Source organism: Macaca fascicularis, chromosome 1 (genome assembly GCF_037993035.2).
Source record: "Macaca fascicularis isolate 582-1 chromosome 1, T2T-MFA8v1.1".
Classification (NCBI taxonomy): Eukaryota; Metazoa; Chordata; class Mammalia; order Primates; family Cercopithecidae; genus Macaca; species Macaca fascicularis.
The window spans coordinates 150156381-150179409 of record NC_088375.1 but is presented as its reverse complement, the minus strand read 5'-3'; the positions used below and the strand labels follow the sequence as shown (position 1 = coordinate 150179409).

The window sequence follows — 23029 nt, the reverse complement described above, 5'->3', positions numbered from 1 at the left end:
CATTTTGAGTTCGTTTTTGTTTATTGTGTAAAAAAGGTCCAATTTCATTCTTTTGCATGCGGATTGCCAGTTTTCCCAACACTGTTTATTAAAGAGACTATCTTTTCTCCATTGTGTATTCCTGGCACCCTTGTTGAAGATTAATTGACTCTAGGGTTTCTTTCCGGGCTCTCTGTTCTGTTCTGACAGTCTGTGTGTCTATGTTAAAGGAGAGCTGACATTATGAAAATCTAATTGACACTATGAATCCCTGTAATAACATTTCAACATACTTTCTGGGTCAGTAAACCCTAGGAAACAAACCTTGTTAGTCATTAAGATAACTTAAAAGAATACAATAAACAAAAAAAGAACTCTCAGAACTTATTAGGATAAGTACTTTAAATGCCAACAACAACTCTTGGGTACTAGTGAAGCATCCACAGATGAGAGATTAGTTTTATAATAGTTCTGTTATTCCCACCAGTAGAGTGTAGGGCATAATTCAAGTCAGGAAGCTTTAATTTAATTTATGTTTGTCAAAGGGCTATACCACATTGTAAACAAAAAATTTGCCAACCCCCAAACTGGTTATTCCTTATTCTGATGCAATGGATTCATATTTTGCGCCTTTGGAATGGTTTCTGTGATGTAAAGAGGTTAAGTCATATTGTAAAATAATAGGTCAAATTTTCTGAAAAGAATCTTGGTTTGGATCACTGAACTCACCTGGTGCCTAACAGTTGTATTCCAGCATGCCCCAAATGTCAGAATCAAAACAAATAAGCAAAAAATACTTATTAAGTATTAAAAATAAGTGCTTTATTTTAAAATAACATATACTCTATTGAAAGTGGGCCTGGAAAATAATGGGCAATGAAAGAATTGGTGAGAGAAAGCAAATGGCTGAAATGAACCTTGTAAAGCACTCTACAGTGACCTCTATTGTTGTGTTTCATCTTCTAAAATTGTACACTACTTAATGGCAAACATGATATCTTTTTCTTCCACACTAGTTAGAACAGTCTCTGACATCAATAAATGGTAAAAAAAAAAAAAAAAAAAAGAATGTATCTGGTTATCTGGTTCTTTAATATACATTATCTTTACTCCTCTCTATACTTCCTATGTGGCAGTATAATTAGCCCCAGTTTACAGATAAATTGAGACTCACAGACATTTTATGATTTAACTGAGATTTTATAGCATCTAAGTGATTGAGTCAAGATCTGAACACAACCCACTCCATTTACAGAGCAGCATTTAATACATATTTGTTTAATTAATCAATATTTTTGTGACTTAAGAATAAGGACTTATTCTGATTATAGAAATCCTTTCATTCAACTCATACAATTGTTATTATAAATACGGCATGAAGAAAAAAAGGAAGTCTAAGTTAAGGAGTTAATGATCTCATTTGTATGGTGCTTCTAAATAAATTTAACACTGTTATCTAAATCTATTTTGGAATTATTTTGTGTTCTTATGAGAAAAGGAAATATTGTATGTAGGGAGATAAATGTTATGGTTAGAAGAGACTTTCAAAATATATTTTCAGTCTGTGTTTCCAGGATAGAGATTTACTTATCCCCTCCTTCTTCTTCTCCTCCCCTTCCTCTTGCTCTTTTCTTTCTTTATTTTTAAGACAGGGTCCTTCTGTCACCCAGGCTGGAGTGCAGTGATGCAATCACAGCTCACTGCAATCTTGAACTCCTGGGTTTAAGCTATTCTCCCACCTTGGCCCATCAAAGTGTTGGGATTACAGGCATGAACCACAGCCCCAGGCCACCTCTTCCTTTTTGACTGGATTACCTCCCTTTAAATAAACTGTATATGAAATGTTATGGGTTTGGTTTTTCTCTTTTTTCTTTCTTTTTTTTTTTTTTTTTTTTTTGAGATGGAGTCTCACTCTGTCGCCCAGGCTGGAGTGCAATGGCACCATCTCAACTCACTGCAACCTCCACCTTCCAGGTTCAAGCGATTCTTCTGTCTCAGCCTCCTGAGTAGTTGGGATTATAGGCGCCCACCACCACACCCAGCTAATTTTTGTATTTTTAGTAGAGATGGGTTTTCACCATGTTGGCCAGGCCGGTCTTGAACTCCTGGCCTGAAGTGATCCACCCACCTCAGCCTCCCAAAGTGCTGGGATTACAGGCGTGAGCCACCGTGTCCAGCGAAATTTTATGATTTACTGCAGCCAAATCTACATGTCAGTGATTTTAAAACTCAACACTATTTTTTTTTGTATTATATAACTTAAATCCAATTTTGGATCTAAACATAATGATTTTAAGTTTTTTAACAACAATTTTCAACTTGTGGTCTAATAGCAGGTTTGGATGGGGCTTGTGTTCTGGAAGACACAGTTTTGATGCTTTTAATAACCTGCTATTGTTAAATAGAATTTGAATGGGTGAAAAATGAAATACAGACAAAAACCTATTGGATTCTCAAAACACTAAATATAGATACTGGTACATAAAATTTGAAATTAAGGCAGATTCTGGAAAACTGACTCTTAGGAGTAAATTGAAAGGGATTTTTTTGTTGCTATTTGGAAAGCATTTCATAAAATTGAAATGAAGAATACAGCAAATTTAACCACTAGGAAAACACTTTCTTCACTTGCCTTCCATGACATTCTACTCTTTTGATTTTCTCTTCTCCTTCTCCTTTGCTGGGTCCTCCTTTTCTTTCCATCTCTTCATGCAGAACTCCTCCAGGGTTCAGTCCTTGATCTTCTTTTTTCAGTTTTCTATCTACACTCATTCTAATGGTTTGAAATACTATCTATGTGCCAGTGACTCCCAAATTTTGATCTTCAACCCACACCTCTCTCTCCTGCTGCAGAATCATAAATTCCAACTAACTAGTTGACAACACCAATCAGATCACTAAAAGGTATCTCAAACTTAACGCTGAGAACTGAAATCTTGATCTTACCTCTCAGATTTGTTCCACCTGAACTTTCCCTCATTTCACCTGATGGTAACTCCACCCTTTGAATCACTCAAGTCAAAAGTCTTGGAGTCACCTTTGACTCTTTCATGTCCTCCATTCAGTTCCATCAGTAAGTTTACCATACAGCAAAATAACTTCTCAACCACCTACACAAGACTTACCCTGGTTCAGGCCACTATCATTTCTTCCCTTCTTCCACACACCCCACCCCTGCATAGGCTCTTCTCAAAAGAAGATTCTGAATGACGCTTTTACTTTACTTATATTTATTTTTTTGAGAGGCTCTCGCCCTCTCACCCAGGTTGGAGTGCAGTGGCACCAACACGGCTCGTTGCAACCTAGCCTTCCAGGTTCAATGGCTCCTACTGCCTCAGCCTCCTGAGTAGCCGGGACCACAGATGTACACCATGCCCAAATATATATATATTTGGGGTCTCACAGTGTTGCCCAAGCTGGTCTTGAACTCCTGGGCTCAAGCAATCCTCCTGCCTTGGCCTCCCAAAGTGCTAAAATTACAGGCATGGGCCACTGCAACAGCCTGATTCTTTTAAGATGTTAAGATCATACCATTCTTTACTTCAAAATCCTATAAGAGATCTGCATCTCATATAAAATAAAAGCCAAAGTCCTTAGAAAACTACACCACCTGTCCAATCTCAACCCTTCTTGCCTTTCCTGGCTTGCTACTGACTAGGAGCATTGGAGCTGGCTGTTTGCTTTGCCAGGACAGCTTTTCTCCTTGATAACCAGCTTTTCTCAGATTAACAGCTCTTCCCTCAGATAACTAGTTTATCCCATTACTTCCTTCAAATTTTGGCTCAATATAACATTTTCAACAAAGCCTACTCTGAGAATCCTATTTAAAATTGCAATGTACTTTGGAAGTCCAGGGAGGACCAATCACCTGAAATCAAGAGTACAAGACCAGCCTGGCCAACATGGTGAAACTTCATCTCTGCAAAAACACAAAAATTTGCTGGGCGTGGTGGCAATGTCTGTAGTCCCAGCTACTCAGGAGGAGTTGGCAGTGATCGGAGATCGTGGCCACTGCACTCCAGCCTGGGCGTCAAAGCAAGGCTCCATCGCAAAAAGATGAATGTCTCTTCATCTTCTTTTATCCTGTTCTTTTTTTTTCCATACCACGTCTTACTCTGTAGCTCACCATAATTTATTTGTGTGCTCATTTTAGGTTTCCCTCACGTAAAACGTAAACTAATCCGGGCATGGTTTTTGTTGTTATCGTTCCATTATTTTGAGGGCTGGGCACATTGATGTGCAAGGAGTGCCCAAACTCATCATCTCACTCTTTATACAGCTGGGCAAACTGCCTAAAGTTTCCTCAAGCCTCAGCTTTACTATTTTCTTAAATGGCTAAAACTCACAAAAGCCGTCTACAGTTTTAAATACTTTGCGACCCCGGAAGTAAAAGGTTAAGGAACGGGTTCACAGGAGAACGCTGTTTCCGTTTCCGTACGGAAGCAAAGGAGCCGACACCATGGCGAAAGCCGGGGAAAAGAGCAGCAGCAGCTGGAAAAAAACTCTGAAACGGAAAGCCGCTGTCGAAGAAATTCAGGAGGCTGCAGGCGCTGGGGATGGGGCGACGGAAAGCGGGGTCCAACCCCCGAAAGCGGCTGCTTTTCCGCCAGGCTTTAGCATTTCGGAGATTAAAAACAAACAGCGGCGACACTTAATGTTCACGCGGTGGAAACAGCAGCAGCGGAAGGTACGCGAGGGGCGGGAGCTGCCGGGCGCTTGCGCGATGTTCCTGACGCTTAGGGCGGTCGTGGGGCTCACAGATGTGTATGTCTGCTGGTCTCAAAGTGTACTCTGTGGCTCGGTAGGAAGGGTGGTGCCGCGGCCCACGTGTTCTGGTTTCGTCGCCGTGGTTTGGAGACTCTCGGTTCAGCCTTTTGCCTGAGCATCAGGGTGGAAGATTTTCTTGATAGGCTGTTTCCTAGGATGCTGGATTCACAAGGAAAGCTGGAAGGCCTCCTGGCTTAGTAGTGAAAACTACGCCCTCCTGGCCCAGAACGCAAAAGTCTCAGCCCTTTGGCCCTTCTAGGCAGCGTTGGTTAATTTGCAGAATCTGAAATGGAGGCAATACGTAATAAAATCCAAAATATTGCTTCTCTGATTCCTGCAGCAGCTCTTTACCGAAATTAGTACTGTAAAGTTTCTGGTAATTGTATTTGTTCTTTAAGCCTTATCTTTATACGTTTCTGGTAGGTAAACAAACTGAAACGTAAAGGGGTTTAAACGGTTTGCCAAGGTCGCAGTGCCCATTTCTGGTTAAATTGCAGTTGGAAGAAAACGTTTGCTTATTCTTGCACATCATGGAAGTTCACACAATATTCTTATTACGTGTCTGCCTCCTCTTACCGGCCCTTCTGAGGCCCGGGACTGGTTCTTACTCATGTTCAGTGTCAAGGTGCTGTTTGAGTACATACAAGGGGCATTTAACTCATTCTGGTATGCACGTATTGGGGAGGGATGTCCTAGAAGATTTACTGGAGCTGTGATTTCTAATCTGAAACCTGGTGGATTGAGGATCAGTAGGTGCTGGAAAAAAAATAGTATTTTTTATTTTGTCAACCCTTCTATCTAGAAATCTCCAGGAGAATATATAGATTGACAGTACAAATACAGATAATCTTAATCCACTTTGCAGGCTCACTAAATTTTAAAAGTATATTTTGATGATAAAATATGTAAATAATTGGTGATGGTTTTATGAAAAACAACCTGAAAACTCATCTCCCATTCCTATTTTTAGTGCTTTTCAAGAGAAGCAAGCAGCATAACCGTGGTCGTCTTTAGGATGCAACCAGCTAGGCAAAACACAACGGAGACCACATTTTGTACTTTAATTAATTTGAGACTTTATGGAAAAAGATTAAGCTAGTCAAATTTTAAATGTTCAAACTTGCCAGTTTAGATTTTTTTTAAAAGAATCAAGGTCTTTGTTAAAGAAATCTTATTAATTGGCCAGCTCATTTGGCTTACAGTAATTTAGGTAGAAAAATCCATGGCCAGATGCTTATTTCAATAGATTACAAAGATCGCCCAGTTCGAGTATCCATAGCATTAGTAATTTGTAGTTTGAGTATGTGTTTGTGATATAACTGGTTGTTTCTCAATATTGTTCTCTTTTTTTTCACCCTTTAGGAAAAGTTGGCAGCTAAGAAAAAACTTAAAAAAGAAAGAGAGGCTCTTGGTGATAAGGTAAATAAAATTCTTAGCTGTTTGTTTTCTGTCTTATATTAGGGGATCCTTCCTGATATTTAAGTTGAATTACTTTATTTTAAAATTTATTATTACATATTTCATATGTATGAAGAAATACAAAAGTAATATAATAAACCTCTTTTTATCATTTACCCAGCTTAAGAAATAATGCATTAGCAAAGAATGTTGGAAGCCCCTTGTCGTCTTCTTCATAATTGCTTTTCCCTCCATAGATAACCACTCGTGAAATTTTTGATTATTTTTTCCATGCATTTATTTTACCTTTACTATGTATGTTTGTGTACCTATACAGTAACACAGTGGTGGTGTTTTGCATGTAACTTTGTGTTTGAGAGGTCAACACAACCTGGGGAAGCTCCTCACGTTAGGCCTGGAGCTTGGCTCTTGTGATGTGAAGCAAAGGTTTTTGGTTAGGCAAGGCTGGGGAAAGGCAGGACAGAGCCTCTTCTGGAGTAGGGTGATAAGGATGTGTTAAGCTTTAGAGCTGGTACAGAGGATATGAACCTGTGAAAAGTGAGAATGGGGAGTGGGAGGAGGGTGAGGATTATGGCAAAGAAAAGAATGGATAATGCATCAAGAAAGAATTTGGCTATATTTGTGGTACCATAAGAAGTGAAATCTTTATTGAAAAAATTTTTAGACTACTAAATACTCATACATTATTGCATAGCTAAGTTATTTTTATTTTCAGTGTATTTATAATTACTCTAGGTTATGATTTATTTTTGCAAAATTTTGAAAACATTCATGTTTCCCCTCCCATTTCTTAAGATATCAAGTAAGTTACCAAATAAGGGTGTTTGAGGAAGAGAAAAAAATGTAAAGACTGTATACAAACTAAACACTCTACCATTTCATGCATTCTTTGAATAGTATTAGGTTAAACCATAGAAAATTGTCAATAGTAGACTGTTTTGACCTGCAGTATCCTAGTATGTCAAGCATGTTAGTCTCTTTTTAACTCTTTAGTAATCAGTCTATTACAGCAAATTAATGTTATGATCACCATTCGAAAATACCACCATTCTTGCTTTTTGAGATAAAAGATGACTTCTTAAAACTGCTTCCTTTAAAAAAATTATTAAAATGTAATATTTGTTTCATAGAGTAATAAATGCTAAATAGTTTCAGTTTATGTTTTCTTCATAGCTCTGCTAGTGTATGTATATTTTGAATTAGTTTTAATGTACTCTTACAATTCTGTGCTCTACTTTATAACAGTTCGTTTACACCATTTCTTGGTCTAAGCTGAGTATGCATGATTGCTGATCCTAACAGTATTCCATAATGTTGATGTACTATAGTATGTTTAGTCATTACCTTGATGTTGAACATTTGCCCTGTTTGCTGTTTATTTTCATTATAAATAGGGATACTACATATTTCTTTGTATAAATTTTTCCCCCATTTACATTCCTGAACATAAATACCCCAAAATAAAATTACTAGGTCAACGGATAACAACTAGACTTTTATTAAATATTTCTGAGTAGCTTCCCGAAAGTATTAGAACAGTCATGTACAGATGTCATTTGTTATTTTTCTCCCTTTTTTTTTTTGTTTGAGGTGGAGTCTTGCGCTGTCGCCCAGGCTGGAGTGCTGGAGTGCTGGAGTGCAGTGGCATGATCTCGGCTCACTGCAAGCTCCGCCTCCCGGGTTCACACCATTCTCCTGCCTCAGCCTCCCGAGTAGCTGGGACTACAGGGGCCCACCCCTACGCCCGGCTAATTTTTTGTATTTTTTAGTAAAGACGGGGTTTCACCGTGTTAGCCAGGATGGTCTCGATCTCCTGACCTCGTGATCCGCCCGCCTCGGCCTCCCAGAAGTGCTGGGATTACAGGCATGAGCCACCACGCCCGGCCTATTTTTTTCTTTTATTTTTCTCCTGTTTGATATGTTTTCCTCTAATAGATAATTATCTCGATCCCTATTTCTTCTCCTTGTTATTTCTGCACAGTTTTAAGCCGTTTCATTCAGTGTTGGCCATTCTTCTAGTATGTGTGTGTCTCTGCCCAGATTGTTAAAAAAAAAAAAAAAAAGCCTCTTATTCAATATTGTTATTAGGATTGATGTAACAATAGAAGTGAATTGATCTGAGGAACAGATTGAGTTTGGGATTATTTGTAGCTTTCTGTTGCTTTTCCCCAACCGTAATATAATTAATGTAAAATCCTTCTAAAATGTAATCCTTTCTCTTTTACTTAGGCTCCACCAAAGCCTGTACCCAAGACCATTGACAACCAGCGAGTGTATGATGAAACCACGGTAGACCCTAATGATGAAGAGGTAATGTTAGAAGTCTTAAATTAGTTTGAATGATCACACATAATTGATAAATTATATATTTTTATGTTGATATTTAAAGTGCTGGCTGGCGAAGTTGTGTAATGGACTGGTTCAGCTAAAATGCTGGCATATTATCTTATTATTTGGTGTAGATTATCTCATAATTGATTTCCCAATAATGCTATAGACAAATTAAGTAAATATTTACTTTCTAGTAATCTATTTTATGTCTAGGTAAACTTTTACATTTGTCATATAATCCCTGACTAGTATTTTGGATGGGTTTTTTTGTTTTTGTTTTTTATTTTGTTGAGACAGAGTCTTGCTCTGTCACCCACGCTGGAGTGCAGTGGTGTGATCTCGGCTCACTGCACCCTCTGCCTTAACCTCCTGAGTAGATGGGATTACAGGCACCTGCCACCACGCCTGGCTAATTTTTGTATTTTTAGTACAGATGGGGTTTCACCATGTTGGTCAGGCTGGTCTCGAATTCCTGACCACAGGTGATCCGCCCATCTTGACCTCCAAAAGTGCTGGGATTACAGGCGTGAGCCACCGCGCCTGGCGTGGTAGTTTTAAAAGAATTCCTCGTACTATAGACTTCTGCAGTATTTATTAGACATTTTGATACCTAAGAATAACATTTGATGCTATTTTTTGTATTCTCATAAATCTTAGTTTCGAGATAATCTTTAACTTTGCACATTCTCCTTAGATAGTTTGCAACAGTGCAGTAAAAGAAGCAAGATTTTAAAACTGTATTTTTTAAAGTTTCGTAAAGGAAACTTGGTTTGGAATGTCTGTTTGCTTTGCAATAGTGCTGCTATCAACATTCTTTCACATATCTCCTGGTATAGTCATTCACTGATTTCTGTCCTTCTTTCAGCAAATGTTTATGGATTCACCTGCACTGTATTGGGATCCGTTTTAGGGATTTGAGAGCTATCAGTACACAGAATACTCACACACACACACACACACACACACACACACACACACACACACACACAACTTCTACCCACCCAGAGCTTACATTCTAGGAAGGGAGACAAACAGTCAACATAATGAAATAAATAAATTAGACATATGTTAGCCAGTGATAGGTTACTAAAGGAAAACAGGATAAAGAAGATTCAGGACTACCGGAGTAGAGAGGGTTTGCAATTTTATGTAAGTAAGGTGTTTGTGTGTGTATGCATTTTAATTTATTTTGACATTTCAGACTTCATAGAAAAGTAGGAATTTGTACATACCCTTCACCCAGACTTCCTAAATATTCCCTCTTAAATGAGAGTAAGTGGCAGACATGGTGCCCCTTTATTCCTGTGTATCTCATTTTGTTTATTAGCACACTTAGCAAAATCAGACAGTTAACACTGGTATACATTATTATCTGTTCTATAGATCTTACTCAGATGTCACTAGCTGTTCCAATAATGTCCTTTCTAGCAAAAGAAAAGTCCCAGGTCATACGTTCCATTGTAATTACCTTTAATTTCCTTAAATTTAGAACAGTTTCTCAGTCGTTTGCTTTTTTGTGACATTGAGATTTTTTGAATAGTACAGACCAGATATTCTGTAGAATGTACCTTAATGTGAGTTCGCCTGGGGTTTCCTCTGATTATATTCAGTTTATGTACTTTTGACAGAAATACAGGTGGAGTGTCCCTTGCCTGAAATGCTTGGGACCAGAAGTGTTTTTTTATTTTTTTTTCTCCGAGATGGAGATTTCCTCTGTTACCCAGGCTGAAGTGCAGTGGCACGATCTCAGCTCACTGCAACCTCTGTCTCCCAGGTTCAAGCAATTCTCCTGCCTCAGCCTCCCAAATAGCAAGGATTACAGGCACCCAGCTAATTTTTGTATTTTTAGTAGAGACAGGGTTTCACCATATTGGCCAGGCTGGTCTCAAACTCCTAACCTCGTGATCCACCCGCCTCAGCCTCCCAAAGTGCTGGGATTACAGGCATGAGCCACCACACCCGGCCGGACCAGAAGTCTTTTTGGATTTCAGATTTTGGAATATTTGTGATAGATAGTGAGGTATCTTGATGATTGGACCCAAGTCTGAACAGAGCATTTATTTATGTTTTGTATACATCTTATGCACATAGCCTAAAGGTAACTTTTTTTATTTTTGGTGATGGAGTCTTGCTCTGTTGCCCAGGCTGGAGTGCAGTGGTGCAGTCTCTGCCCACTGCAACCTCTGCCTCCCTAGTTCAAGCAATTCTGCCTCCAGAAAAGCTGGGACTATAGGCTCACGCCACCATGCCCAGCTAATTTTTTGTATTTTAGTAGAGATAGGGTTTCACCATGTTGCCCAGGCTGGTCTTGAACTCCTGAGCTCAGGCGATCCTCCCACCTTGGCCTCCCAAAGTGTTAGGATTACAGGCATGAGCCACCCCGTCCGGCCTAAAGGTAACTTTTATACAATATTTTTAATGATTCTGTGCATGAAACAAACTTTTGACTGTGACCCCATCACATGAGGTCAGGTGTGGAATTCCCCACTTGTGGTGCCATGTTGGTGCTTTATCAAAAAGTTTTGAATTTTGGAATATTTCAGGTTTTGGGTTTTTTAATTAGGGAGGCTCGACCTCTGCCATGAACGTTACGTTAAGTCCTTTTTCAGTACTTCTTATCAAGAGTCACTTGATGATTTTCTCCTACTGATTATGTTTACCTTGATCACTTGGTTAAAGTGGTGCCTGCCAGGTTTCTTCACTCTGAATTTAATGTTTTTCCCTTTGTATGATAATTAATAAGTATTTGGGGAGGAGATACTTGAATGTTACTCCTCAACTTACACTCATTGTAGATCATTTTTTCCAGTTTGATAAGTGAGAAATTGTATATCACTATAGTTTTAATTTGCAGTTCTCATTTTGAATGAGGTTGAACATCTTTTCATATTTTTTCCCCTTTGATCAATTGATTGTGTCTCTTGCCCATTTTTCTACTGTGTAGTGATTTTTTATACAGGATAGTCAGGGTGGGCTTTATTGAGAAATTGACCTTTTAGCAAAGACTTGAAGGATGTGAGGAAATTTAGCCATCCTTGGGCAAAAGGAACCCCAGAGAGAACACCCAGTGCACAAGCTCCAAGGCAGGAGTGTATCGAATATGCTTTTTAAGAATAACAAGAAGGCCATTGTGGCTGAAATTAAGCAAACAAAGGGAGAGGATTGTAGAAGAGGTCCTAGGAAAGTATGATAAAGAGGAAAGACCAGATCAGTGACTTTGTTGGCCAGTATGAGGACTTTGGTTTTATACTTAGTGAAATGAGGAGCCATTGGATGGGTTGAATAGAAGAATGATGTGATCAGACTTAATTTTTAAAAGTAGTTAACTGCTTTACTGAGAATATAACTGGAGAGGTAAGTAGAATAATTAGGAAGCTACTAAACAAATCCAGGAAAGAAATGATGGGCTTTCATCATGACCTGGGCCAGGGTAGTTACGATGAAAGGGGTGAGAATTGATCTGATTCTAAATATTTTTTCCCCTGGGTATATTTTGAAATCAGAACTGCTTCAATTTCCTGACAAATTGGATGTGGAATTTCAGAGAAATCGAGGATTCAAAGATGGTATTAAGGTTTTAGACTGAGCAAATTAGAAGGATGAAATGGTCATTGACTAGATGTGGAAGACTGAGTGAAGGAGATTTAAGGGGAAATCAAGAGTTCAGGACTCTTAAGAGTTTTTAGAAGAGATGTCAAGCAGGTAATTGGGATATGAGCTTGGAATTCAGGGAAGAGGTCTTGACTGGAAATAAATTTGGGGATAACAGGCATATAGAGGGTATGTATACATAAAGGTTTCCCTAGAATATTTACCTACAGTAGGATAATTTTGAGTCATGAGAATGTGTAAATGTTTAACTTTACATGATTATACCAAAATATTTTTCAAAGCAGTGGTTGTACCATTTTATACTTTTGTGGTACAAGAGTAGTAGTGTTCCTGCTCATCCACATTCTAACCAACTCCTGGTATGTTCAGACTAATGATAAAAGGCTGTCTCATTGAGGTTTGAATTTGTATTTCCTTGTTTTCTAATGTTGAGCGTCGTTTAATATAAGTTGTTTTCTTTAGAGATAAAACACGTCTTTTGCCCAGTTTTCTATCATGTAGTATATTTTGATCATTTGTGGAACTTCTCTATATAATTTGGATACCAATCCTTTATACATATTAAAGGCATCTTCCAATTCATGGATTCTCTTTTTATTTTCTATGGTGTCTTTTGAGGACGAGGACCAGAAGTTCTTGATATAGTTGAATTTTTAAAATTTTTAGCATTTAAAGCTTTTTATGTCATATTTAAGAAACTGTTCTCTTTCCTGTAATCCTAAGTTACTTTTTCTTTCTTTCTAAAACAATTAAAGAGTTGTCTCTCATGTTTATTTACTTAATTGTTAGGAATTGTTTTCTGTTTGGTGTGAGAATGGAAACCAGTTACTTTCCTTCCTGTCTTTCACCCCAGCCTGTCCTTTTGTGCATATATATATATATACACATATATATATATATATATATGTAGTTTATCCAGTACCATTTTTGGAGTAGTGCAGCCTTTCCGCACAATGAATTGTAATGCCAAGTTATATATCAAATATCTATATATGCTTGGTCTTTTTCTGGGCTATTTGCTTGGCCAGTTTGTCACTGCATCATTACTTTCTTAATTAGCTTCATAATAAGTCTTAATATCTGTAAGTGCAAGATGCTTCTTTCACTCCTGCCCGTAAATACCCTCTCTTCAGATATGTTTTGGCTTTTCCTAGGCCTTTGCTCCTCCATATAAATTATAAATGGTACAAAAATCAGATCAATTTGGGGATATATATATCCTCCAAATTGGGGATACATATGTATATATATAATATATATTTCTTAGGTCTTCTTTAAATAGTGAAACGTATTTCATGAATTTCATAGTTCTCTTCATGCAAGTTGACCCATAAATCTTCCTAGAGCTATTCCTGGGTATCTTACGGTTTTTGTTGGTGTAAACTGCATGTCTTTGAAAATTGTTTTGGTTGCCAATTTATAAAAATGCAGTGGATTTTTGAGTAGTGATCTTCTAACCAGTAGCCTACCTAAATTCATTTCTAATTTGTTGGGATATTGTTTTCATTTTTCTGTTTTAGATAATCATTTCTGCAAATGACAGTTTTCTTATTTTGACCTGTTTTTCTCCCACTTTTGTGCCTTCTAGAACTTCTAGCTTAATGTCAAATAAATAGAAAAATCAATAGTGCCATCTTTGCCACATTCCTGATTTTCAAAAGAATATTTCCAATGCATCATCATTAATATTTGTGTCACTAATGATAGATTATTAAGAGTTAAGGGTTAAGTAAATTTTATTCTTAGGCTATTTTTTGTCTTGTTTATCATGAATGAATGTAGAATGTTATTAGATGTTTTCTTTGCAAATATTGAGGTGATTATGTGGCTTTTCTCTTTTATTGCATTAAACATCATAACCAAATTGGGTTTATTCTTTGCTTAGAATTAATTTTATCTGTGTTCATGAGTGAGACTACAGTAATGTCCACTTTTCATTCCTCATATTATTTTATTTTGGCTTTTTCTTTTTTAAATCAGTTTTTACCAAGATATCTATTCTCTTAGTCTTTTCTAAGTACTTTCTTCTTGATCCTATTGAATCTTTGTTTTTTGATTCTTTTATATCTCCTTTTATCTTTATTACTTTTTTCTGCTTCCTTTGAGTTGATTCTGTATTTATTGATTTGCTCAATATGTATATTTTCTAATGTGAGCAGGTATAGCCATAAGACTCTTTCAGAGTCTTATACCAAGACCATTTGGGTATATTCCACAAATTTTAAAAGGTACTACTTTCATTATTGTTTAAACCTGAGTGTCTCTTAATGGAAGATTTGTCTTCTCTTAATTTCATTAGTTTTTTTGCTTGGGTTTTTTTTTTTCCTGTGGTTATTATTTTCACCAACCAAGTTGATGACGGAAATGAAAGCAGTTCAAGAGTAAACATATCTCAGTTTCTGCCCTGAAGTGATTTCTGACAGTTTTATTCAGTTTTGTACTTGTATTTTACACAGGAGAAATCCACTCCATCCTCTTCCTGTGTCCATTAATGTCAGTCCTTCCTGGTCTGTCTTTAAATCCCCTATCAGCTAGGTACTCAGTGTTCAGCAGTCCTGCTGAAGCTACTTTTAGAATTCTGGCCCAGTAGAATATTTGTTTGATGTAAAATTATCCTTCTTCTCTGTTCTCAGGTTGCTTATGATGAATCTACAGATGAATTTGCTTCTTACTTCAACAAACAGACTTCTCCCAAGATTCTCATCACAACATCAGATAGACCTCATGGGGTAAACACATTGATTAATTTAGTTCTTGAATTCTTAATTTTCTTATTAGTTCTATTTAAAGTACTCTGTTCAGAAGAGTTAAACCTTTAGTTAACTGCCTTAAAGAATGCCTGTGAATAAGTAAATAAAACGTAGCAGTGGTGATATGATGTAGGTTTACTAAATTTGATTCTTCAGGATAGGATTTCTCATCCTCAGCATTGTTAACATTTTAGCTGGAGAATTCTTTGTTATCGTGAGCCATCCTGTTCATTATAGGATGTTTACCAGCTTCCCTGGCCTCTATGCATTAGGTGCCAGTAGCAACCACACACCACTACCACTACCACCAGTCATAACCATCAAAAATGTCTCCAGATATTGCCAAATGTGTCCCCTGATGGAGCAGAATTGCCCCTAATTGAGAACCACTGCTTTAGGATGATCAGCCTTTGATAAAAGAGGCGACATTATTCCAGTTTCATGCTTTCCTCAGTGTTGCTTTCTATTAATCATAATAATTGTTATTTCTTTCCTTATGTATCACATAAGATTTTTATTTTTTCAAAAAGTATTCAAAATTTTTGTTATTTTGTTTTGCAGAGAACAGTACGACTCTGTGAACAGCTCTCCACAGTTATACCAAACTCACATGTTTATTACAGAAGAGGACTGGCTCTGAAAAAAATTATTCCTCAGTGCATCGCAAGAGAGTTCACAGACCTGATTGTTATTAATGAAGATCGCAAAACCCCAAGTATCCTTTTTTTTTTAAGGAGGTTTTCCTGTCCTCTCCCTCAACCCCCTTAAAAATATATTTAAAAGAATAAGGAAATATTGCCTATAACTTTCAGAAAATAATTTTTTTTATCAGAAAATTATATCTCTTTCCAAGAATCTATAAACTGATTTTTCCTTTGTATTCACCAAACATTTATCAGGCACATGCTATAGCCAAGAGATCATTTTAACCCTTAGTAAAAGATGCAGAGATAAAACGAGACAACCTTCAGGAAATTCATAGGTGGAGTAAATGGATATGTAAACTGACAAAATATAGTGTGGATGGTACAATTAAACAGAGAAATGCAGGAGAGAGTGGGGACCCTGTGATTGGTACAAAGTCTGCCCTGGGAGGAAGGACTTCCTGTAGAAAGAGATGCTGAAGCTGGATCTAGATGGACGAGGGTGAAGCAGGGGAATGAGGCAGAGAAAAGCGCTCAGTGCAGAGGGACAACCATTTGGAAAGAGAGGGAGGAAAGGGCTGACCTAGTTGGGGATCTGCATATGGTTTGTTATGGCTAGATTTTACGTTGCCAGAGGTGGTGTCGCAGGATTGTTTTTGAGGTAGAGACTTGGGCCCATGTTATGTGTTCCAGTCTAAACTTTTCTGTGAGTCTCAGATCTGAGATGAATGTGTCACCTGAACCCAAGGTATTTCTTCCTATTGAGATAAGAGACTTCATAAAGGATATGTAGGTTTGTTGTTATTGTTGCTATTGTTTTATTTACTTATTGAATGATGGCTGTGAGTTCAGTAGCTTTACAGATGACCAATTGAATGAGTCATCTTTATGATTTTTAATTTCATTAAAATTATAAAGAATTTACAAAAAAAAAAAACAGGGACAAAACTTTCTGTGGTACCAGAATAACATTTTATTTCTAATATCAGTGAACACTGTTGTTTTTAAATTAGTGGCTTAAAAGGCTGTTTTTTAAAAATCTAACTTTTATGATTTTTATTGTTTTCAATATAACTTACTTTATCCACTTGTTCTAGTAGCTTTCCAGAAACTAAAATAAACTATAACAAGCTTCGTAATGTGTTTTGTTGGCCATATTATAATTTGGTTTATCAGATTAATGTATCAAATATCTGAAATCTCTTGAATACTTAACTACTCCAGAAAAAATTTGTTTTTAAGGTAGTTGCTACCTCTTTTTCTTTTTTTAAACTGCCTCCACAAAGTGGTAAGGTCTGTTTTCCTCTTTTTATTTTTGGCAGTTAAAAAACAACTGTCATCACTTTGAGGCCGCTAGTAACCCTGCTAAGAAGCAGGCATTCATCAGTTCAGTAAATGTTCTATCCTTATTTTATCCAGGGTGTTTTATATGGTCACACAAATTTCACCTATATCATCTATTGCCTTTAAAAAGTTTACATTTTCTGGCTGGGCGTGGTGGCTCACACCTGTAGTCCCAGCACTTTGGGAGGCCTAGGCCAGCAGATTGCTTGAGGTCAGGAGTTTGAGACCAGCCTGGCCAACATGGCAAAATCGCGTCTCTACTAAAAATACGAAAATTAGCTGGGCGTGGTGGCACATGCCTGTAATCCCAGCTACTTGGGAGGCTGAGGCACTAGAATTACTTGAACCCGGGAGGCAAAGGTTGCCATGAGCCAAGATGGTGCCCACTGCACTCCAGCCTCGGTGACAGGACAAGACTGTCAAAAAAAAAAATAGTGGTGATTCCTGGAGACTTAGCATGGGTTCAGGAATAAAAATCACAACTCCTAATGATGACACATGGTGGAAAAGCTGAAAAAACAGGATTTAGCCTGTGGGAAAGTAGATTCTAGGAACATGGCATCTTTTTAAAGACATTGGAGGGGCTACTGTATGAAAGAGTAGTGCTGAATGGTGGAAGTAAAGGGATATACTTTTTTGACTTATTCTAAAATAGAACTTCATCAGATGTCTAAACTGTAGAAACCTACTAGTGGCTTTGAGTCAGGGCAGCTGTTTTATCAAATACAGATTCCGTTATTTGCTACTTTTGTGATTTTAGTCAAGTTTCTTAGCCACTCAGTTTCCTCATTTTTTAAATGTAGGAAATAATAACTATCTTTAGAGTTCCCACAAGATCACATTAAATGTATTGTTTATAAAGCATAGTGTCTGGTAGTGCCATGTGGTAGTCATTTTAGTAAACGTGGTATAGTGAGAAGCATGTAAGCTTTATCTTTACAGACCTACATCCTGTATTCATTTCTAAATGGGGAACTACTGGCATTTGAGGTAGGGTAATTATTTGTGCTACACTCTTGGCAGCTTGTAAGATGGTTTGCATTCCTGGCCTTTGGATTCTAAATACCAGTAACACCTCAGTCATCCTGACAAACAAAATGCCTCTGTACATTTCCAAATGTGAGCAGCTGTCAGCCAAGGGCTTAAGCTAGGTGCAGACCCACCCTGGTTGAGATGTGCAGTTGCCTTGGTGTGATTTACTTAGGCTAATTTACTTGACCCTCTTCAGCCTCTTTTCCTCATTACTGAAATAGGCATGATGACTCCTGTTTTGCGTGATTTGTGTTAGGGATTAGCAGTAATGTAAATAAAGCCTCTTGCACAATGCAGGTACACAGGAAAAGAAGTTATTTAGAAACTGGTAAGTTTGGATTTTGTACTTTGCTTTTGACACCACAATTTAGTGGGAATGTTCTAGAAAGGATTTAAGCCTTGATTTGGGGGTTGGAAGAAATGACTTTTATATCTCCTAGACCCCTTAATAAATACTTTTGGCTGTATTTCATGAAGTTTAACCTGTGGTGAATCTTTTAAAATGATAGAATTCAAACGTTTGCTGAAAAATCTGCCTGCAGTCCCAGCACTTTGGGAGGCTAAGGCAGATGTATCGCTTGAGACCAGCCTGGGCAAGATGGCAAAACCCTGTCTCTACAAAAATTAGCTGGGCATGATGGCATGCCTGTAGTCCCATTTACTCGGGAGGTTGAGGTGGGAAGATTACTCCAGCCCGAGAGGTTGAGGCTGCAGTGACCCATGGTCGTGCCATTGCACTTCAGCCTGGACTGCAGAGTGAGACTGTCTCAAAAAAAAGAAAAAAATTCCCATCCCTACCTAAGTGTTAGCAGATTAGTTGGGAAGAAAGGTGTTTTCCTTACTGTAACTCAAATAAGTGATGAGTGCTGCGGTAGCAGTGAGAACTGAGAAGATTTAGATCTTAATTCTGACTGCATAAAAAGGTGACATTTGAAGTAGACCATAATAGATGAGTAAAATGTTGCAGGTATTCAAATTAGCAGAAGCAAAAAATGCATGCTAGGATTAACATATATAGTACATAAGACTACGAGTGCCTACCAGTTAGGAAACAGCTTGGTGTGGGCATAAATAGGTTGAAAAGGTAATTTGTGGCCACATTATGAATCTCATACCAATGTCTTCTTTCTGTAGATCAGTCTGTGATGAGAGTAGTATGAGATTAGCTACAGCTGTCAAGACTGTGAAGGTATCTAGTTTGTTTTTCACTTAGCACATGAGAAACTATGGTACAGATATAATGAAACAGCTAAGTCCCATAGCTGGTTACTTATAGAACCAAGGCCTAAGTCCAGACTTGATTTTACAATCTGCATTAGGAGATGTACTTGAGATGGTGAGGAAAAAGGTCAGACCAACCACAATACTACTTTAATAATCTAGGTGGAAAATCTCGAGGACCTCACTGCGACAGTAAGGGTAAAGAGGATGCTAAGTGAGGAAATTCTGAAGGTAAAAGCAGTTAAGATTTAGTGGGAGAGGAGAAGTTGAAGATACCATAGCTTCTAATCTGGAGGAATGAGTGTTGATGCCATTGTAAAAAGATGGCAACATCTGCTTTGAAAGATACATATTATATGCAGATAGACTTGAAACCATCTGATTCTGGCCTATTTAAGTTGTTGAATCAGATGAAATGTGTTTGAAAATTTCTTCTAAACTAGAAAAGCATAATACAAAGTGAAAGCCCTGTCCATTGCCATTAATATGTCTGCTTGTAATGCCATTAAGCAATAGCCAAGAATTACTCATGAAAAGTAAAGGTGTTTCAAGTGAAGGTCAGGTTGTGCCACAAAAACTTGAAGAACATTATATAGGTAGCAACCTTAGTTTGCAGCACCCAGGACTTCTAGAGTCCTTGGGCTGCTAGTCCTGCTAGTTGTAGGTAGGTGATCTTACATTTCATTTGTAGTTTAGCGTGTCTACATTTCATTTGTAATGTAGTTGTAGGTAGGTGATCTTACATTTCATTTGTAGTTTAGCGTGTGAGGGCATAATTCTCAATTCTCAATTTATGGGAAATGACAATCAGTGAATGGCTATTAATTGGTTAGTTGATTATAATTTGTGGTACAGTAATCCTAAGTAAGGGCTGATCTCTTGCAAAATACTAATAACCTTAATTTCATAGAGGAAAGTTTAGGAGTCTGGTCTCATGGGATGTTATTCAAAGTTGACAGCATATTCTGACCATACAAATGTGTAAAAGTGACATTTTGGGGTTATACATCTTCAGAACATGGAGGTAAAATACTGTATTTGCAGTGTTACATGATTGTAGAATCCCATCCTATTTTACTCCTAAGAGTAGTGGTCAGTTAAAGAGCTTTTTTTCACCTACTTTAGGGTACCTTAACATACCCTATTGAGGGTGATGATTAACTATTACATTGTAAAAGGAGAAAAAAAGGACTACCCTAGTCTATTTTCTTGGAAGATTTTGACTGATTTTGAGCTTTTGATATGGTAGGAAAATGTCACTTCAGAGGAATATGTACATCTGCCTGTTCACTTGGGTACAGATTTTAGGGACCTTTGGATGTAGAGGACTAGTTATTTAAACAATTAGGTTGAGATTACAGAGTTCAATGTGTTTCTCTTAACTTTTATGAACAGATGGACTTATTTTGAGTCACTTGCCAAATGGCCCAACTGCTCATTTCAAAATGAGCAGCGTTCGTCTTCGTAAAGAAATTAAGGTAAGTTTTATACATTCCTTGATTGGCATTGATCTCTCCACAGTATTTGATTAGTAGATGCTGTATCTTATAGCTCTGAATTTATTTTAATAATGGCATTTTTTCTCCTGATTACAGCAGTTTTTATCTATCAGTTTTCTTGGGAGACTGTGGTGAAGTTACAGCCAGCAGGCAATAGTCTTCATTACTATGAAGCACATTGATTTTCTAATAAGATTTTTTTTTTGTTGCATTCACTGCATATTAATTTTAGATATGTCTTATTTCATGGGTTTGGTAAGCCATCTGTGATAGTTTGTCACTAAAAAACGATAAATTTTGCAAATTTGTCATGTAAATTTTGATATTTGAAATTGCATTGGGAGGTATTGCCAATTAGCTTAGCTCATGGTGATACTTATTTCTCATTATTTTTCTAGAGAAGAGGCAAGGACCCCACAGAACACATACCTGAAATAATTCTGAATAATTTTACAACACGGCTGGGTCATTCAATTGGACGTATGTTTGCATCTCTCTTCCCTCATAATCCTCAATTTATTGGAAGGCAGGTTGCCACATTCCACAATCAACGGGATTATATATTCTTCAGATTTCACAGGTGAGGAAGGTAAACTTGTTGAACTTTGACTTCAATCATGAAATATATTTTCAACATGAACTAATTTTCCAATATATTGTAGCAAGTATCATACAAGATAAAATGAATTATCTTTTGAACCCTGTCATAATGTTAAACAATAGCTTATTCAGATTAATTTAACTCTTTTTGTCTTTGAAGATACATATTCAGGAGTGAAAAGAAAGTGGGAATTCAGGAACTTGGACCACGTTTTACCTTAAAATTAAGGTCTCTTCAGAAAGGAACCTTTGATTCTAAATATGGAGAGTATGAATGGGTCCATAAGGTATGTGCTTATTGTTTAAAAAAACTAAGTAATTTTTAAAGTATGGGATAAGAGGGTGGGGGAGAGAACATCAGGAATAGCTAATGGATGCTGGGCTTAATACCTAGGTGATGAAAATGATCTGTGCAGCAAACCACTATGGCACATGTTTACCTGCACATCCTGCACATATACCCCTGAAAAAAAAAAAACTACAATAACTGTGGTTCATCTGAAGTATAAACATCAGTGGTTCTCAAAGTGGTACCAGCACCATTACCTACGAACCTGTTAGGAATGAAAATTCTTTGGCCTGCAGACCTACTGGATCAGCAACTTAGGGGGTGGGGCCCAGCAGCAATCTGCTTATAAGCCTGTGTTATATGTGACTCTATTACATGTTTCTTGAGAACTACTGAGTTTTCTTAGACATTTAGAGATCATCATCTTAAATCATAAATGAAAACAATGAAAACTTTCAATGTTTTAAAACCATCCTTTTTTTTTTTTTTGAGATGGAGTCTCAGCTCTGTTGCCCAGGCTGGAGTGCAGGGGTGCCATCTCTGCTCACTGCAACCTCCGCCTCCTGGGTTCAAGCTATTCTCCTGCCTCAGCCTCCCGAGTAGCTGGCATTACAAGCGTGCACCACCACACTGGCTAATTTTTTGTATTTTTAGTAGAGACGGTTTCACTGTGTTAGCCAGGATGGTCTTGATCTCCTGATCCGCCCGCCTCAGCCTCCCAAAGTGCTGGGATTACAGGTGTAAGCCACCGCACCTGGCCTAAAACATCCTTTTCTATCTAGTATAAGCAGTACTTCACTTAGTAACATTTTATTTTAAAATCACACACACACACAAACTGCCAACATCTTTTATATTAGACTGAAGACTGACTATTCAGGGTCTCACGCAAACCCAGTTTTTCAGTGCGTTACCTATAAACTTCTAGGGACGTTAACTTTTACTATTTTACCTGAATTGTTAATTATATTTTTGTTTTCTTTTCTTCTTCCACTCCCCTGCTTTCCACTTTCAGCCCCGGGAAATGGATACAAGTAGAAGAAAATTCCATTTATAAAAGTACTGAGAGAATAATATCGGATTTTGCTGAACAGGCCTATCTTGAAGTTGGGTAATTTATTTTTGACAGAATACTCTCTTCAAAATGGCATTTGTTGATTTCATAAGCCTCTCACGTTTGGACAAATTACCAAATGCCATGAATTGCCACTGTGTGTTTATGTAGAAAATACAAATAAAATTTATTTTGATTTTCTTAAATTTAGTTATCTTGTTTTTGCGTAACTGTGAATAATTAAGTTGGAATCAAGATTCAGATTAACTTTCCTATTTGCATAGAACACATGAGAGGAATAAAATGGTTGGTAAATATTGGCTAACCCTTGATTTTTACACCAGATGAATCTTGGATTCCCAGTGTCTGGCACAGTTTTAGTAACTTAAATGGAGGCCAGGTTTCTGGATGTTTTAACATTCTCTTAAGCCTTCAGAAGGGTAAAAAATTTAAAGCAAAATGATATACTGGGGTTTAAAGCAAAGTTG

The 23029-nt window shown here is 37.4% G+C and overlaps 1 protein-coding gene across 1 annotated transcript; it reads left to right on the top strand.

Moving 5' to 3' along the window:
• Nucleotides 1-4415: 4415 nt before the first annotated feature.
• RPF1 (ribosome production factor 1 homolog) lies at nt 4416-22747 on the top strand. Its single transcript, XM_045368175.2, has 9 exons — nt 4416-4666; nt 6109-6165; nt 8395-8475; nt 14742-14837; nt 15420-15573; nt 20495-20577; nt 20997-21178; nt 21359-21485; nt 22503-22747. Exons 1-9 carry the CDS (start codon nt 4439-4441, stop codon nt 22542-22544), a joined length of 1050 nt encoding a protein of 349 aa, XP_045224110.2. The 5' UTR covers nt 4416-4438; the 3' UTR covers nt 22545-22747.
• Nucleotides 22748-23029: the final 282 nt, after the last annotated feature.

What these genes read in the sequence shown, in the direction of transcription:
- RPF1 (XM_045368175.2), top strand. Translation starts at nt 4,439, where the DNA reads ATGGCGAAAGCCGGGGAAAAGAGCAGCAGCAGCTGGAAAAAAACTCTG. An exon ending in GAGAGGCTCTTGGTGATAAG is followed by an intron (nt 6,166 to 8,394) that starts GTAAATAAAATT and finishes TCTTTTACTTAG; the next exon opens with GCTCCACCAAAGCCTGTACC. An exon ending in TGAAGATCGCAAAACCCCAA is followed by an intron (nt 15,574 to 20,494) that starts GTATCCTTTTTT and finishes TTTTATGAACAG; the next exon opens with ATGGACTTATTTTGAGTCAC.